At 47.8% G+C, this 17,013-nt stretch overlaps 1 protein-coding gene across 2 annotated transcripts in view; it reads right to left on the reverse strand.

Moving 5' to 3' along the window:
• Window positions 1-4,959: 4,959 nt before the first annotated feature.
• Window positions 4,960-17,013, reverse strand: part of LOC307220383 (transketolase-like protein 2) — a 32,133-nt gene continuing 20,079 nt past the window's right edge. For both annotated transcript variants that reach the window (XM_079984330.1, XM_079984329.1), the window contains exons 11-15: window positions 12,607-12,737; window positions 10,119-10,202; window positions 7,984-8,080; window positions 6,600-6,719; window positions 4,960-5,743 (exon numbers count right to left, since the gene is read on the reverse strand). In XM_079984330.1, coding sequence (XP_079840456.1) covers window positions 5,571-5,743; window positions 6,600-6,719; window positions 7,984-8,080; window positions 10,119-10,202; window positions 12,607-12,737 — 605 coding nt within the window. In that variant the 3' untranslated portion in view covers window positions 4,960-5,570. The remainder of the gene's footprint in view (window positions 5,744-6,599; window positions 6,720-7,983; window positions 8,081-10,118; window positions 10,203-12,606; window positions 12,738-17,013) is intronic.

Consider the following 17,013-nt stretch of genomic DNA (forward strand, 5'->3'; position numbering starts at 1 on the left):
GTGCTGGAGGAGACTCTTGAGAGTCCCATGGACTGCAAGAAGATCAAACCTCTCCATTCTGAAGGAAATCAGCCCTGAGTGCTCACTGGAAGGACAGATCGTGAAGCTGAGGCTCCAGTACTTTGGCCACCTCATGAGAAGAGAAGACTCCCTGGAGAAGACCCTGATGTTGGGAAAGATGGAGGGCACAAGGAGAAGGGGACGACAGAGGGCGAGATGGTTGGATAGTGTTTTCGAGGTTACCAGCATGAGTCTGACCAAGCTGCGGGGGGCAGTGGAGGACAGGAGTGCCTGGCATTCTCTGGTCCATGGGGTCACGAAGAGTCGGACACGACTAAACGACTAAACAACAACAACAAAAATCATATCACCCCTTAACCTCCTCTTCTCCAGGCTAAACATGCCCAGCTCCCTTAGCCGTTCCTCATAAGGCATCGTTTCCAGGCCATGCTGATCTGGTACTCCTGCATTTCGGCGGGTTGAACTGGATGACCCTCGGGGTACTTTCCCACAATACAGTGGTACCTCGGGTTAAGAACTTAATCCGTTCCGGAGGTCCGTTTTTAACCTGAAACTGTTCTTAACCTGAAACACCACTTTAGCTAATGGGGCCTCCCGCTGCTGCGCAATTTCTGTTCCCATCCTGAAGCAAAGTTCTTAACCTGAGGTACTATTTCTGGATTAGCGGAGTCTGTAACCTGAAGCGTCTGTAACCCGAGGTACCACTGTACAGTTCTGTATTATTAGTAGTAGTAGTAGTAGTAATATCCCACCCTTCGTCCATAGATCTCAGGGTAGTTCGCACTATAAAAATACAAGATAAAGGCACAAAATATATTACAGTCATACCTCGGGTTACAAACGCTTCAGGTTGTGTTTTTTTGGGTTGCGGACGGCCAAAACCCGGAAGTACCGGAACGGGTTACTTCCGGGTTTCAGCAGTCGCACATGCGCTAAATGGTGCTTTGCGCATGTGCAGAAGCGCCGAATAGCAAGACGTGACGCTGCGGGTTGCAAATGCTGCTGGTTGCGAACGAGCATCCTGCATAGACCACGTTCACAACCCAAGCGTCCCCTGTATTATTATTATTATTATTATTATTATTATTATTATTTTCATTCATTCATTCCTAGCCCATCTGGCTGAGTTTCCCCAGCCACTCTGGGCGGCTTCCAACAAGAGATTAAAAATACAGTGGTACCTCAGGTTAAAAATTGAATTTGTTCTGGAGGTCCTTTCTTAACCTGAAACTGTTCTTAACCTGAGGTACCACTTTAGCTAATGGGGCCTCCTGCCACCGCCACGCAATTTCTGTTCTCATCATGAAGCCAAGTTCTTAACCCGAGGTACTATTTCTGAGTTAGCAGAGTCTGTAACCTGAAGCGTCTGTAACATGAAGCGTATGTAACCCGAGGTACCACTGTACCTTAAAACAACAGTCATTAAAAACTTCCCTAAACAGGGCTTCCTTTAGATCTCTTCTAAACGTCAGATTGTTGTTTTTTCCTTTGACACCTGGTGGGAGGGCGTTCCACAGGGCAGGCGCCACCACCAAGAAGGCCCTTTTCCCAGGTCCCTGTAACTTGGCTTCTCTCAGGGAGGGAACTGCCAGAAGGCCCTCGGAGCTGGATCTCAGTGTCCAGGCAGAACGATGGGGGCGAATATGCTTCTTCAGGTATACATAATAAAAACAAGAGCCAAAGCAAGCCAGTAACCCCACCCTTTCCCACAAAAACATTTAAAGAACTGTACGTATTATATTATACTGTCTCTGTATGTCTCTAAGTATCACATTGTTTATTTCAGTTTGGAAAAGGCACTTTTTGAGTAATGATGCAGAGCCCATCGCCCCATCTATAGGTGGGGGCTTTGGGGCAGAAAGGGAGCGGCTTACACCAACCCCTGGCCCATTGGGAAGGCCATAAGCAGGACCTGGGTACAACAGCCCTCTCCCCTCCTGTGGTTTTCAGCATCTGGCGTTCAGATGAAGACTGCCTCCACTACTGCAGGTAAAGGTAAAGGGACCCCTGACCGTTAGGTCCAGTCCTGGATGACTCTGGGGTTGCGGCGCTCATCTCGCTTTACTGGCCAAGGGAGCCGGTGTACAGCTTCCGGGTCATGTGGCCAGCAGGACTAAGCCGCTTCTGGCGAACCAGAGCAGCGCACGGAAACGCCGTTTACCTCTGGCGAACCAGAGCAGCGCACGGAAACTACCTTACCTTACCTTACCTTTATCTATTTGCAATTTGATGTGCTTTCGAACTGCTAGGTTGGCAGGAGCAGGGACCGAGCAACGGGAGCTCACCCCGTCGCAGGGATTTGAACCGCTGACCTTCTGATCAGCAAGTCCTAGGCTCTGTGGTTTAACCCACAGCGCCACCCATGTCGCACCTATTGCAGGTAGCGCACAGCAGTTCTGGCCATGAGCATTGGATAGCCGTTTCCACCATAAATTTGTCTAATCTTTTAAATTGTCCAAGTTGGTGGCATTTTCTTTTCTCTGTCTTGAATCTTCCAACATCCACAGCTGTAGAAAGGACCACAAGCGTTATCTATTCCAACCCCTGCAAGGCAGAAATCTTTTGCCCAGTATGGGGCTCAAACATGCCACCTTGAGTCTCTGCCAACTGATCTAGAAAGATTCCATCAGTTAGGTCTTTAGTCACTGTAAGTCCAGTCGCATTGACCGATCAGAGCATGATGACAGAGATATTCATACCCTGCCTTTGAGCATAATACATCTTCCTTCTGCCACGACTTGCTGATCAAAGAATGAGCTCAGGACTTAAGATCCTGGAAAACCTTAATTTGTGAGTAATTATATTTAAGTGCGCGTGAATTGTGCAACGCTCTATATGTTTAGTCTTTGATATTAAATCTTTCAAACTTCTTAATTATATCTCCAGGGAAGTCGTTCTACTTAATGTCCACGCTTAAAGAGTTGAGCCAATCTGTTAAGAAAGAAATCACATCAAACTCCTCCACGCAAATGAAGGTTACCCCTGCAGGCCAGATTCCCCTGTTCCACTACACAGAGCGCTAACTCTCTCGTCACCATTTTTAAATGATTAAACTTGTCCTTTTGCTCTGGGCCCAGATCCCTGCATTTGCTGTCTTTGCGGTTTCTTTAAACTGTGACACGACAGACTCTGTTTTCACTTTCAAAGGCTATGACTGTTGTCCAGCCAGCCAAAACAGCTTTTATGGGGTGTTAGGGAAAGTGTAGCCATGCCCCTTCTGGGGTAGTTGTCCACCTTTGGTCCCCACCCAGCACTCAGCTCCCACCTGTTTGTCCTAGTTGTCGTCAGCATGCAACAGCCACAACCCAGGAAACGGCTTTGACTGGCCAGCAAAACCAGGCGGGGGAAGTGAATTGGTCTCAAACCCTCAGTAAGTTAGGGATTTCCCCTGCATGCAAAGATAGGCTCCAGCTGATTGAGATGACAAGATCAACGGTAGGTTCAACGGTCAAGAAGGTGGTGTTCTAAGAATTCTAAGGTCCCAAGTATAAATGTTCATAAACGTACAAGGCAAACACATACATAAGTATATAAACCACGTACCTGAAATATTAAAGGTAAAGGAACCCCCGACTATTAGGTCCAGTCGTGGCCGACTCTGGGGCTGCGGCGCTCATCTCGCTTTACTAGCCGAGGGAGCCGGTGTACAGCTTCTGGGTCATGTGGCCAGCAGGACTAAGCTGCTCCTGGCGAACCAGAGCAGCGCACGGAAACGCCGTTTACCTTCCCGCCAGAGCAGCACCTATTTATCTACTTGCACTTTGACGTGCTTTCGAACTGCTAGGTTGGCAGGAGCAGGGACTGAGCAACGGGAGATCACCCTGTCATGGGGATTCGAACCACCAAACTTCTGAGCGGCAAGTCCTAGACCCTGTGGTTTAACCCACAGTGCCACCTGCGTCCCTTCAACGGTCAAGAAGGTGGTGTTCTAAGAATTCTAAGGTCCCAAATATAAATGTACAAGGCAAACACACGTATATAAGCCACATGCCTGAAATTATAGTACAGGAGAGCAATCCTCACTCTCCCAAATTGACCTCAATATATTTCTCTGCAAGGAGGGAGAAAATGGGGAAAGCCTTCCCTTTTTCTTTTTGCTTACAAATCCTGTCTTAAGGGCATATTTGTGTATGAATAGGGCAAGCCTGTGACCTGGATTCTGGAAGTAAGCATTTAGCATCTCAAAAGGAATGGCCAGGCTGCCCAGGTTATGCAATCAGTGACCATTATCAGGTATCCTGGCAGGCAGGATTTCTGCAGTAGACTGCCCCCTTATGTGATGTATGTATGATTGTTTTTTGGGGGGGAGGGTCTTGGGCTACAGGGTGGGCAATTTCAAAAGTCTATATAAGGCCTTGCACACCATTGTTCAGGGTTCTCCTCCCTCCTGCGTGTGGTGAGTGGGGACCCTGTTGCAACTGTTCCCTGAATAAAGATCAGGCTTACTAGCTGCTTTGCTTCTCAATATACTTTGGTTGGCCTCTGTTATTTTCTCCTACCAACAGGAAACCCACGTAAGGACTCTGTACGGGCTCTAGGGTACCCCATAAGGGAAAAGGAGCCGTTTTTTCTTAGAACAGTGGTTTCTGCACGAGATGTAGGTGGGAATCGTCAGCTTGGGAAAGGAGCCCATCTTGGAATTTGCTGACACCAACAGATGAATGTATAGCCTTGTTCTTGCCTCTGATGTTACTTTTGCTTTGCCTGATAAGGCCGCTGGTTAGTTACCAGATGGTAACTCTGTTTGTTATGTGACTTAATTTCTACGTATGCATAAAAGCTAAGGCAAGAGAATGTCTCTAGAAGTTTAAGCCTGTGGACTCCATTTTGCAGCCAAGTGATGCATTCTCAAATGTCACAGTGGTGTGTTTTATTGAAGAAATCCCTCAGAGCTGCCCCTTACTGCAGAGATATCAAGCACTTCACGAAGCCAACAGGTGATAACTTTTGTTTTTTATTGACTCGCTGGGTGGGTGAACACTGTTTGTGGATAGCAGTTACAGTACAAGGAAAAACAGGGAAACGGCCCCTTCCGTTTCCGACTAAGACAACAGAATTCATAAACGGATCTTTTTGTCAGAGCTATATGCGCTTCCGCAGTCAACATTTACTCATGTGTCAGTAACCTTTCCTGGTAGGAAACTCTACCCAAGCTGCCCATGGAATGTCAGGCTTGAGAAAGCAACAGCCACAGAAGTTAGGCGTCAGACACAAGGGTAAAAAGGTTCAAGTAAAACAAGCACTATTTATTGTTCCAATAGGACGACCGGGACACTTTTTGGGCCTAGGTGATGTGAGAGACGTTTGAGAGCAAATAGAACGGCTTGGGGATGGAGGGGAAACGGGGACAGGACTTGTCATTTGGTCAGTTAAAAGCTCCATTCTCACTCAGCACGAAGTCAAAAGGGAATGCTAGCAGCATGTCTGTCAAAACTGGGACGGAGAAGTCAGACAAGGCTGTGTTAGGGGAGACACTTTTTGCTCTTGAGAAACAACCTCTCTCAAAACTCCACCGCCCTTCCCACCAACCTCAAGGCAGACAAGGGGAATCAGTTGGCAAAAGTGCTCTTCACGGCGGCCACGATATGCTTGGCGCTGATCCCAAATGCGTCCAGGAGCTCGCTGGGCTTCCCGCTGCGTGGCACGGCCGACACAGCCAAGCTCTGGACCAAGATGCCGGGTTCTCCGGAGACGGCCGCCGCCACAGCCTCGCCAAGACCTCCTAGAAAGAGAGAGGGAGTATTTTGGAGCGTGATCCACGAAGAAATAAAGAAAATATTGAGAATATCATATAGTAAAAGGCCAGAGGCATTCCTTTTAGGAATTTTAAATGACAATATTCCAAAAGACAAAACTATTTTTTTCTTATACGCGATGTCTGCAGCAAGAATCCTGGTGGCTAAGTACTGGAAAGGGAATCAGTTACCCACTAGGGGAGAGTGGATATGTAAGCTCTCAGAATACTTAGAATTAGCCAAATTGACAGACATAATAAGACAAAAACCAAAAAGCGAAGTAAAAAAAGAATGGGAGTGCCTAAATGAATACCTTAAAAGTCAAGGTTCGAGGGCAGAAATGTGGCTGAGTCTGGAATAACCTTGTGAAGTGAAAGGATAAGAAAGAGGGATTTATATCTAGATGTTAGGATAGAGATGATAAAGAAAACAGGAAGACACAATGAGAGATAAAGGAGGTGCTGTGGGATTGGTGGAAGTCAATGTCTTCTTGTTGTTTTAGTGTTTATAATATTAACTTGTAAGATATGGATTTTTTTGTGTGTGTTTTGTTTTGGTTGTTGTTTTTTTAGTTTTCGAATGTTGATTTCTGTGTGTTGTGTATTGTTGTTTTTTGATATCTTTCGTGTTGTTGTTGTGTGGAAATTACTAATAAATTTTATTGAAAAATCAAAAAATTAAAAAAAGAAAGAAAGAGAAGAGAGAGGGAGGGAGGGAGGAATCGATATCCAGGGCACGCAACCGTTGAAGGAGGGCACCAGGAAGAAGTCAAGCAACGCGCCAGGAATTGATGGGAAATGTGCCGTTCCCAGGTGCCCTGCTCCACAGCCGCAACCCACTTACCTTCCTTGTAGTGGTCCTCCACGGTGATGATTCGGCCTCCGGTGGCTCTGGCATTGGAGATGATGGTGGCGGCATCCAAGGGCTTGATTGTAAAGGGGTCGATGACCCGGATGTGGGTGCCTAAAGAGGAAGCAAAAGGCTTGTGGGAAGGAGCATTTGGGGCAGGGCGGAAAGGAGAGATGCCATCAACACCCCAAACCTCTGGCAAGACCTGCAGCCGTCCATTATTCCCATCGCAGGTGGCTTGGACTAGATTAGGGACGTCTAACTCCCAAGAGATCTACTCCCAGAAAAAAACCTGGCAGTGACCTACCCCTTTTTATTTGAGGGGGGAGATCAGAGTTGTTGAGCTTTCTTTGCGGATGGCAAACCAAAATTGTTGATCTTTTTTTGGGGGGGCAGGTCAAAGTTGTTGACACTAAGGATGCAGAATTAAAATACCGTATTTTTCACTCTATAAAATGCACTTTCCCCCTCCTAAAAAGTAAGGGGAATGTGTGTGCGTCTTATGGAGCGAATGCAGGTGGGAGGCTCTGCTCAGCGCTCCCTTTAAAGAGCCGTGTGGAGCATGTGTGCGGCTCTTGGGGGCTTTTCCCCAAGGAGGGACAAGGGCAGCCCGTCACTGCCCTTCTCCCTCCTTGGGGAAAAGCCTGCAAGCGTTCTCTAAAGGGAGCGCTGAGCAGAACCTGGGATGCATACAGGCTCTGCTCAGCGCTCCCTTTAAAGAATATTTTTTCCCTTGCATTCCCCCTCTAAAAACTAGGTGCGTCTTATGATCAGGTGCGTCTTATGGAGCAAAAAATACGGTGAATTGCTCACCATCAACATAACTGCTAACAGACGAACGAAGCGCTACAGCAAACTACAGTGGTGCCTCGCAAGACGAAATTAATCCGTTCCGTGAGGCTCTTCGTATAGCGGTTTTTTCGTCTTGCGAAGCAAGCCCATTGACAGCTTAGCGGATTAGCGCTATTAGCGGTTTAGCGGCTTTTAGTGATCAGCTGTTAAGCAGCTTATCAGCGGATCAGCTGATAAGCGGCTTAGCGGCTTAGGAAAAGGGGGGGAAAAGGGGGGGAAACCCGCAGGAACTCGCAAGACATTTTCATCTTGCGAAGCAAGCCCATAGGGAAATTTGTTTTGCGAAGCGCCTCCAAAACGGAAAACCCTTTCGTCTAGCGGGTTTTCCGTCTTGCGAGGCGTTTGTCTTGTGGGGCACCACTGTAATAAGGAACACTAAACACAGAACAGGGGATGACCGAGGGGGGCAGAAACATTTTTATTAACAACGTGAGCTATAAGGAACCTGTCGATCGCGGTCGACTGATTGGACACCCCTGGACTAGGTGAATCATGGGGTCCCGTCCTACATTTCCATTCTGATTACCTTGCTTGGCCAGTTCATCAGCAGCTGTGAGGGCCTCGTGGAGGGTGACTCCTGCCCCAATGACAGTCACCTTGTCCGCATCGTTCTTACGCACAACCTATAGGGACACGGAAAACGACTTCTCAGCCAACAAACTAGAACTATTCTATCCCCAGACAAGAGATGGCTATGCTTTAGCCCTGCAGGTATTTGGACTGCAACTCCCATCATTCCTTGCTATTGATCATGTCGGCTAGGGCTGATGGGAGCTGAAGTCCAAAACATCTGGAAGGCAGAAGGTTGGTAAAGTCTGGTTGACACATGCATGGCTCTGTAATTCAAGTATTCCTGCATACCCTTTTCGGTCTGGTATATGGACATTTTTTGGGCTTCAGACATCTGAAGGCAACTCTGTTTAGGGAAGCTTTTAATGTTTAACAGACCACTGTATTTTAATACTTTGTTGGAAGCCGCCCAGAGTGGCTGGGGGAAAATAAAACCGTATTTTTCGCTCAATAATAATAATAATAATAAATTTTATTTATATCCCGCCCTCCCCAGCCAAATCCAGGCTCAGGGCAGCTAACAACAATAAAATAGTACAACATTCTAAAATCATTTCATCGTAAAATTAATTCAAATCAAATTGATGGCAACCATTAGGCTAAAGTTCTGTGAAGATTGCCAAGGAGGGAGTCAGGCTGTGCCTTGGCCAAAGGCCTGGTGGAACAGCTCTGTCTTGCAGGCCCTGTGGAAAGATGTCAAGTCCCACAAGGCCCTAGTCTCTTGTGACAGAGCGTTCCACCAGATTGGAGCCACAGCCGAAAAGGCCCTGGCTCTAGTTGAGGCCAGCCTAACCTCTCTGTGGCCTGGGACCTTCAGGATATTTTTGTATAAGACACACTTTTCCCCTCCTAAAAAGTAAGGGGAAATGTGTGTGCGTCTTAAGGAGCGAATGCAGGCTGTGAGGCTAAGCAAGAAGCCAGAACAGCAAGAGGGATCGCTGCGCAGCGCTCCCTTTCGCTGTTCTAGCTTCAGGCTTAGCCGTGCGAAGCCTCCACAGGGCAGAGGGGAGCCTTCACCCCGCTGCCCTGCGGAGGCTTCGCACAGCTATCCCTGGCTTTTGCGAGAGGTGGGTGAAGGGACAGAGTGTGTGGCTCTGTCCCTTCCCCCACCTCCCAGAAAAGCCCTTTAAAGAGTGCACGGCTCTTGCGGGAGGTGGGGGGAAAGCCAGGAGGCTTGCTTTCGCAGATCGTATAAATCTTTCGCCTTTTGCTTTCTTATTTTCCTCCCCTAAAAACTAGGTGCATCTTATGGTCCCATGCGTCTAATAGAGCGAAAAATATGGTATTATTATTATTATTATTATTATTATTATTATTATTATTAGGTTTCAGAAAATCTATTTGTTGCAGCCTTGGTGCTAAGAACAGTGTTTCCCAAACATGGATCTCCAGGGGTTTTTGGACTACAATTCCCATCATCCCTGATGATGTTTGAATTTTTATTAGGCACTGGGGAATATTCTGGGGCGAGTGGGACCGGCACAAAAGGATGAGCTCCGCTTGAACCAGACCGTTGGCACTTAAAATCAAAATGGTTGGTTGTTGGTGCTGACCTTTAAAACCCTCAACGGCCTCTGCCCAGTATCCCTGAAGGAGCGTCTCCACCCCCACCATTCAGCCCGGACACTGAGGTCCAGCTCCGAGGGCCTTCTGGCAGTTCCCTCGCTGCGAGAAGCTAAGCTACAGGGAACCAGGCAGAAGTGAAGTTACAAGGAACCTTCTCGGTAGTGGCGCCCACCCTATGAAATGCCCTCCCTTCAGATTTGAAGGAAATAAGCAGCTATCTTATCTTTAAAAGACATCTGAAGGCAGCCCTGTTTAGGGAAGCTTTTAATGTTTAATAGGTTATTGTATTTTAATACTCTGTTGGAAGCCACCCAGAGTGGCTGGGGGAACCCAGCCAAACGAGCGGGATATAAATAATATATTATTATTATTATTATTATTATTATTATTATTATTATTATTATTAATGGGCAGAGCAGCTTTTAAATTGAGGCACAAAAGCTGATGAAGGTCCTCTTCGTAACGACTCTTCCCCCCCAAAATGCAGACGGCGAAACTGATGAAAAATCTAATCACACCCTTTACCTTGGCATGGCCAATCCTGAACTTTTCGTCCTGAGAGTAGAGGACAGGAGTCTCTGGGCGGCTGGTTCGAATGAAGCATATCCCCTGGAGGAGCAAAGATCACATTTCAACGAAAGGGAGGCAGCAGGGCTCCCACTTTGTGTTTACACACATCCTGGGGCACGACAGGGTCAGGCACGAAGGGTCAAAGATCTGCAGAAGCTCCAGGGTTGCGCTGATAAAAACACAGAGTTTGCCTGGACTGTGCAAAAGCGCAGAAAGAACGATGCACTTCCAGAAACGGTGGACTGGAAGAATACGCCTGGAGATCCGACTAATGTTATCGTGCAACCTCCGCCCCAGCAAGCTGTCGCAGATAATACAACGGTGGTTGGTTTAATCACGGCTGGAGAGGGGGAGGCAGCCGATACGAAGGAAGTTGAGCAGTTGGGGGAGTGGTGCAGGAAAAACAACTCACTCCTTAACTTGAAGAAAACAAAAGTGATTGTTGTGGACTTTAAGGTACAGGGACCCCTGACCATTAGGTCCAGTCGTGGTCAACTCTGGGGTTGCAGCGCTCATCTCGCTTTACTGGTTGAGGGAGCTGGCGTACAGCTTCCGGGTCATGTGGCCAGCATGACTAAGCCGCTTCTGGAGAACCAGAGCAGTGCACAGAAATGCCGTTTACCTTCCCGCCAGAGTGGTACCTATTTATCTACTTGTACTTTGACGTGCTTTCGAACTGCTAGGTGGGCAGGAACAGGGACCAAGCAACGGGAGCTCACCCCGTCACGGGGATTCGAACCGCTGACCTTCTGATCGGCAAGTCCTAGGCTCTGTGGTTTAAGCCACAGCGCCACCCGCGTCCCATTGTGGACTTTAGGAAATGTAAATTAAATATTCAGCTGCTCATTATTGAGGGGAAGTGTGCGGAACAGGTCTCGGCGTTTTGATTTCTGGGAATGGAGTTGAGAGATGACCTAACCTGGGGAGAAAACAGCAAAGAGCTGATGAAGAGAGCACAGCGGAGGTTATATTTTCTGAGAATCCTCCGGAAAAACAATCTCTCAGAGGACCTGTTGATGACATTTTACCATTGTACTGTGGAGAGTTGTATTAACGTATGGTCTGTGTGTGTGGTTTGGGAGCTGCACGGTCAGGGGGAAAACAACGCTGTCCAGGGTTGTAAAGACTGCGGAGAGAATAACTGGGTGCCCTCTTCCCACCTTGGATCAAATCTATGCTTCCAGGTGCCATAAGAAAGCTGCAGAGATAGCGCAGGATAGTGCGCAACCCGGAAATGATCTCTTTCAGCTTCTGTTCTTCTGGAAGAAGGTCCAGGGTTATAAAGACTAGGGCTAGCCGCCTGAGAAACAGTTTCTATCCAAATGCAATTTTGGTTTTAAACGCAGTGTAAGGTAGTCTCGATGGGAGTATATTGTATTTAATTATGGGGTATCAGAGTTTTATGCGGCTAACCAGGCTGGAATAGCTGGGATAACAGGCTTGTTGGTTTCTGAATGTCCGATGTAGATTTTTTCAATTTCGTTGTTCTGTATGGGACAATGACAATAAAGATTATCGTATGGTATCGTTGTTGCTTCATTGTAGGAGAGGGGGGGGGCTCAGGGCCAAATGGGGCCCCCCAAACATTGCTTTGTGCTTTTGCCTAGCTGGGATGCCTTCCTGAACTCTGATCGTGCCTCTTGCTTCCCTGGGTAGAGAGGGGTGTGTGAGTGAACGCACAAACCAGCCTCTTGCAAAAATTAACATCCCTTGCTCCACCCACTTCCGCCTCCAGCCCCGCCCACAACCGGCGTGTGGCCCCTGAAAAGATGCCCCAAAAGGGAATAAGGCCCTCGGCTGAAAAAGACCCCAGCTTTGCACAATGTGCTTTGTGACAGCCAACGCTGGAAGCACTTGTCAGAAGGTGCCAATGGCGATACAGTGGTACCTTGGTTCTCAGACTTAATCCGTCCTGGAAGTCCGTTCCAAAACGAAAGCGTTCTTAAACCAAGTCACACTTTCCCATAGAAAGTCATGCAAAATGGATTAATCCGTTCCAGACTTTCAAAAACAACCCCTAAAACAGCAAGTTAACATGGTTTTTACTATCTAACCAGATCACCGATCCACAAAATGAAAGCAATCAACGATGTACTGCACTCGCACAATCAATCCATCAGTAACTGAACCGGGTTCCATACAGTCACAAAAACAAACAAAAAGAGCCGCAAAAACAAAAAGCGCAAAATAAATAGCAAAAACAGAAGTGTAGCACTCAAAACGAAAGAGTAACACTCAAAACGGAGCATGTTCGGCTTCCGAAAAAAGTTCACAAACTGGAATGCTTACTTCCGGGTTTGCAGTGTTTGGGTTCCAAGTTGTTTGAGTACCAAGGCGTTTGAGAACCAAGGGACCACTGTAAATTGGGATTTCGGAGAGCTGTGGTTTCCCCTTCCGCTTCCCGGCGACAATGTTTTAACCTGACGTAGGCAGCTCCGCTTACCTTGGTGTTTGCAGCCAGAAGGACAGCATGCTCAGTGGACACAGCGTCGCTGGGGTAGAAGACAGTGCAGCCCGGAATCGTCCTGAACATGGCGATGTCCTCCAAGGCCATCTGAGAAGGTCCGTCCTCACCTGGGGAGGCAGTGGGAACAGCGTGACCCTCCAGCCGCACGCCAGAGAAAGCTCAGGAGCCCATGCCATGCCAGGGAGGGAAAGACAACCACAACAGCGCCTCCTGGTGCTACGATTCCTGCATTGCTGGGGGCCGGGCTAGATGGCCATTGGGGTTCCCTTCCAACCTTATGCTTCTGCGCAAATTGTGCAATGGAGCCCAAGCCTCCGGTTCTGTACCTAAACTCGAATTTAGTACAGTGGTGCCTCGCAAGACGAAAGGAATCCGTTCCGCGATTCTCTTCGTCTAGCGGTTTTTTCGTCTTACGAAGCAAGCCCATTGACGGCTTAGCGGATTAGCGCTATTAGCGGTTTAGCGGCTTTTAGCGGCTTATCGGCTTAGCAGATAAGCGGCTTAGCGGCTTAGAAAAAGGGGGGGAAAGGGGGGGGAACCGCAGGAACTCGCAAGACGTTTTCGTCTTGCTAAGCAAGCCCATAGGGAAATTCGTTTTGCGAAGCACCTCCAAAATGGAAAACCCTTTCGTCTAGCGAGTTTTCCGTCTTGCGAGGCATTCGTCTTGCGGGACACCACTGTACATGGCTGCTCAACCAAGTACAGTGGTACCTCAGGTTACAGACGCTTCAGGTTACAGACTCTGCTAACCCAGAAATAGTGCTTCAGGTTAAGAACTTTGCTTCAGGATGAGAACAGAAATCGTGCGGCGGCGCGGAGGCAGCAGCCGGAGGCCCCATTAGCTAAAGTGGTGCTTCAGGTTAAGAACAGTTTCAGGTTAAGAACGGACCTCCGGAACGAATTATGTACTTAACCCGAGGTACCTCTGTACAGGGGAACCTTTGGTCGTGAATGGGATCTGTTCCGGAGGCTCATTCACAACATGAAAAGAGCACAACCTGAAGTGGCGTATCTGCGCAGGTGCGCAGCGTGATTTGGCACTTGTGCGCATGCACAAAGCGCGATTTAGCGCTTCTGCCCATGCGTGAGCGGCGAAACCCGGAAGTAACCCTTTCCGGTACTACCAGGTCGCCGCGGGACATAACCTGAAAGAACGTAACATAAAGCAAACGTAACATGAGGTATGACTGTACAGGGGAACCTTGGTTTTCAAACCTAATCCATTCCGGAAGATCATTCGACTTCTGAAACGTTTGAAAGGCGAAGATCAAAGGGCGGTTGCCAAAATCCATTGAAAAAAACGTAGAAACGCGACATGGAAGCCGTTCAACTTCTGAGGCGCGTTCGAAAACGGAAGCAATCGCTTCCAGCTTTTCAGCATTCAGGTTCCGAACTGTTAATCAACGGAGACATTCGAGAACCGAGGTTCCACCATAATCAAGGGAATCCAGACAGAGGGCCGTCTCGGTGGTGGCTCCCACCCTGTGGAACGCCCTCCCTTCAGATGTGAAGGAAATAAACAACTATCCTATCTTTAAAAGACATCTGAAGGCAGCCCTGCTTAGGGAAATTTTTAATATTTAATGCTGTACTGTTTTTAACACTTGATTGGGAGTTGCTGGGGAAACTCAGCCAGATGGGCAGGGTATAAATAAATTATTGTTATTCTTATTATTATTGTTGTTATTATTATTATTATTATTAAGAAGCATCTGAAGCAGAACACAAGCCAAGTGTAGCATCCGCCGCCCCCCCCGCCCCCGAGGTGGTGTGTTAACATGCTGGGATAGCAGGAGTTAGGCCCCCCCTCACCCCAGCGCTTTAACTGCTCCACTCCACTCCAAATCAGTTCAAAGCAAAATACAAACCAGAAGAGGCAATGCACAAAAACACTCCGAGCAGGTGCAGTTTCGCAATTCTCAGCCTAACCTACCTTGCAGGACCGTTGTGAAGATAAAAGGGGAGATGGGGGGAGATGGCAAAGTAGAGAGCCCTGGACCCCTGGGGGGGGAAGCAGGATACAAAGGGAACAAGAGCTTAATCTTCACAGCCAAAAAGAGGAGATGGAGAGAGAAGCAACCAGGAATGTAAACCAGGGAATCAGCCACCCTACTTTTAACAACTTGGGACCTGAAGGAGTGTCTCCACCCCCATCTTTCTGCCTGGACACTGAGGTCCAGCTCCGAGGGCCTTCTGGTGGTTCCCTCCCTGCGAGAAGCAAAGTTACAGGGAACCAGGCAGAGGGCCTTCTCGGTGGTGGCTCCCACCTCCTGTCAGATGTCAAGGAGCTTTACAATCTTCCAATATACCTGAAGGAGCATCTCCACCCCCATCGTTCTGCCCAGACACTGAGGTCCAGCTTCAAGGGCCTTCTGGCGGTTCCCTCCCTGCAAGAAGTGAGGTTACAGGGAACCAGGCAGAGGGCCTTCTCAGTGGTGGCGCCCGTCCTGTGGTACACCTTCCCATCAGATGTCAAGGAAATAAACAACCACCTGACTTTTAGAAGACATCTGAAGGCAGCCCTGTTTAGGAAAGTTTTTAATGACTAATGTTTTAATGTATTTTTAATATTTTGTTGGAAGCTGCCCAGATTGGCTGGGGAAACCCAGCCAGATGGGCAGGGTATAAATAATAAAATTATTATTATTATTGGAACCAGAAGGGACGCGGGTGGCACTGTGGTCTAAACCAGAGCCTAGGACTTGCCAATCAGAAGGTCGGTGGTTCGAATCCCCGCGACGGGGTGAGCTCCCGTTGCTAGGTCCCAGCTCCTGCCAACCTAGCAGTTCGAAAGCACGTCAAAGTGCAAGTAGATAGGCAGGAAGGTAAACGGCGTTTCCGTGCGCTGCTCTGGTTTGCCAGAAGCGGCTTAGTCATGTTGGCCACATGACCCGGAAGCTGTATGCCGGCTCCCTCGGCCAATAAAGCGAGATGAGCGCCACCACCCCAGAGTCGGCCACGACTGGACCTAACAGTCAGGGGTCCCTTTAACTTTACCTCCAAGATTGCCATACCCCAGAGATGCCCCCAATTTGATTGCTGGGACTGGCACTCTTACAGGTGCCAATTCTGCATTTGTAGTAACAAGATATTTTAGTGCAGAAGCACATAGACTTCGGAACTCCCTGCCTATTGATGTCAGGCAGGAGGTTTCACTGAATCTTTTTTGGTGGCTGCCAAAACCAATTTTCTTTAGACAAGCCTATTCAGGTGCTTGTCTAAAGTTTTGTTCTGCTGTTATTGTGACTTCTGAAAATCTTAAAACTACCGTTCCCAATTCTTCTGATGGATAAATTTTTTGCTTTCTATTTTTTTTCAAACCGCTTTGAGGTTTTTCCACAATCGAGCGGTGTATCCTTTTTATGAAGAAAGCAATAATGCATACAGTGGTACCTTGGTTTACAACTGTAATCCGTTCCAGAGGTCCGTTTGTAAACCAAAACAGGTTGTAACCCAAGGCAAGCATTTGCCAATAGGGCATCCCAAAAAAATTTGTTCGTAATCCAAAAAAAAGGTTGCAAACGAGACACGCACTTATGGGTTTGATGTGTTTGTAATCCAAGACGTTTGCAAACCAAGGTACCACTGTACTTTCCGGTCAATGGTGCCCTCCTGATGTTTTTCACAGGAAAATGCAAACAAATCAGTTTGCCAACTCAGGAGATATATATATTAAAAAATACGAAACAGGGGAGAGCACACGAGAGAAACCTCCCACTACAAGGGGCTTCTCCCCTCAAAAGCTAGTCACTGATAACCAACGTCAGTTCATTTACGGCAAAATAATTTTCGCCCCAGTGCTTTTCTTTTTTAAAAAAATCATTTTTATTGATTTTCCAATAAAAAAAACATCCAATTAATATATCCAATCATAATATTCCAATTAAAATAAAAAAGACCAAATTATAGTCCAATTTACATTTATGCCCCTGTGCATTTCTGAAACTACGAAGATAGAAGGGGGTCACCTTAAAAGGGGAAAACGAGAGAAAAAACAGGATGGGACTAAGGAACTCTTGCTTAGGTGGAGGAATGGGGCACCGGGGGCCACATAATGTGAGGCCGGGGGCCGCATGCAGCTCCTGAGCTGTCGGTTGCCCACCATGAAGCTCGCTGGGCCATTGTGGACCAGGAACCGCCTCTCAGCCGCACCTACCTCGCAAGGCTGTTGTCATGACTTTTGGACTACTGCAATGCACTCTACGTGGGGCTACCTTTGAAGGTGACCCGGAAACTACAACTAATCCAGAATGCGGCAGCTAGACTGGTGACTGGGAGTGGCCGCCGAGACCATATAACACTGGTATTGAAAGACCTACATTGGCTCCCAGTACGTTTCCAAGCACAATTCAAAGTGTTAGTGCTGACCTTTAAAGCCCTAAA

The sequence above is a fragment of the Podarcis cretensis genome (assembly GCF_951804945.1).
Source record: "Podarcis cretensis genome assembly, chromosome: 7".
Lineage (NCBI taxonomy): Eukaryota > Metazoa > Chordata > Lepidosauria > Squamata > Lacertidae > Podarcis > Podarcis cretensis.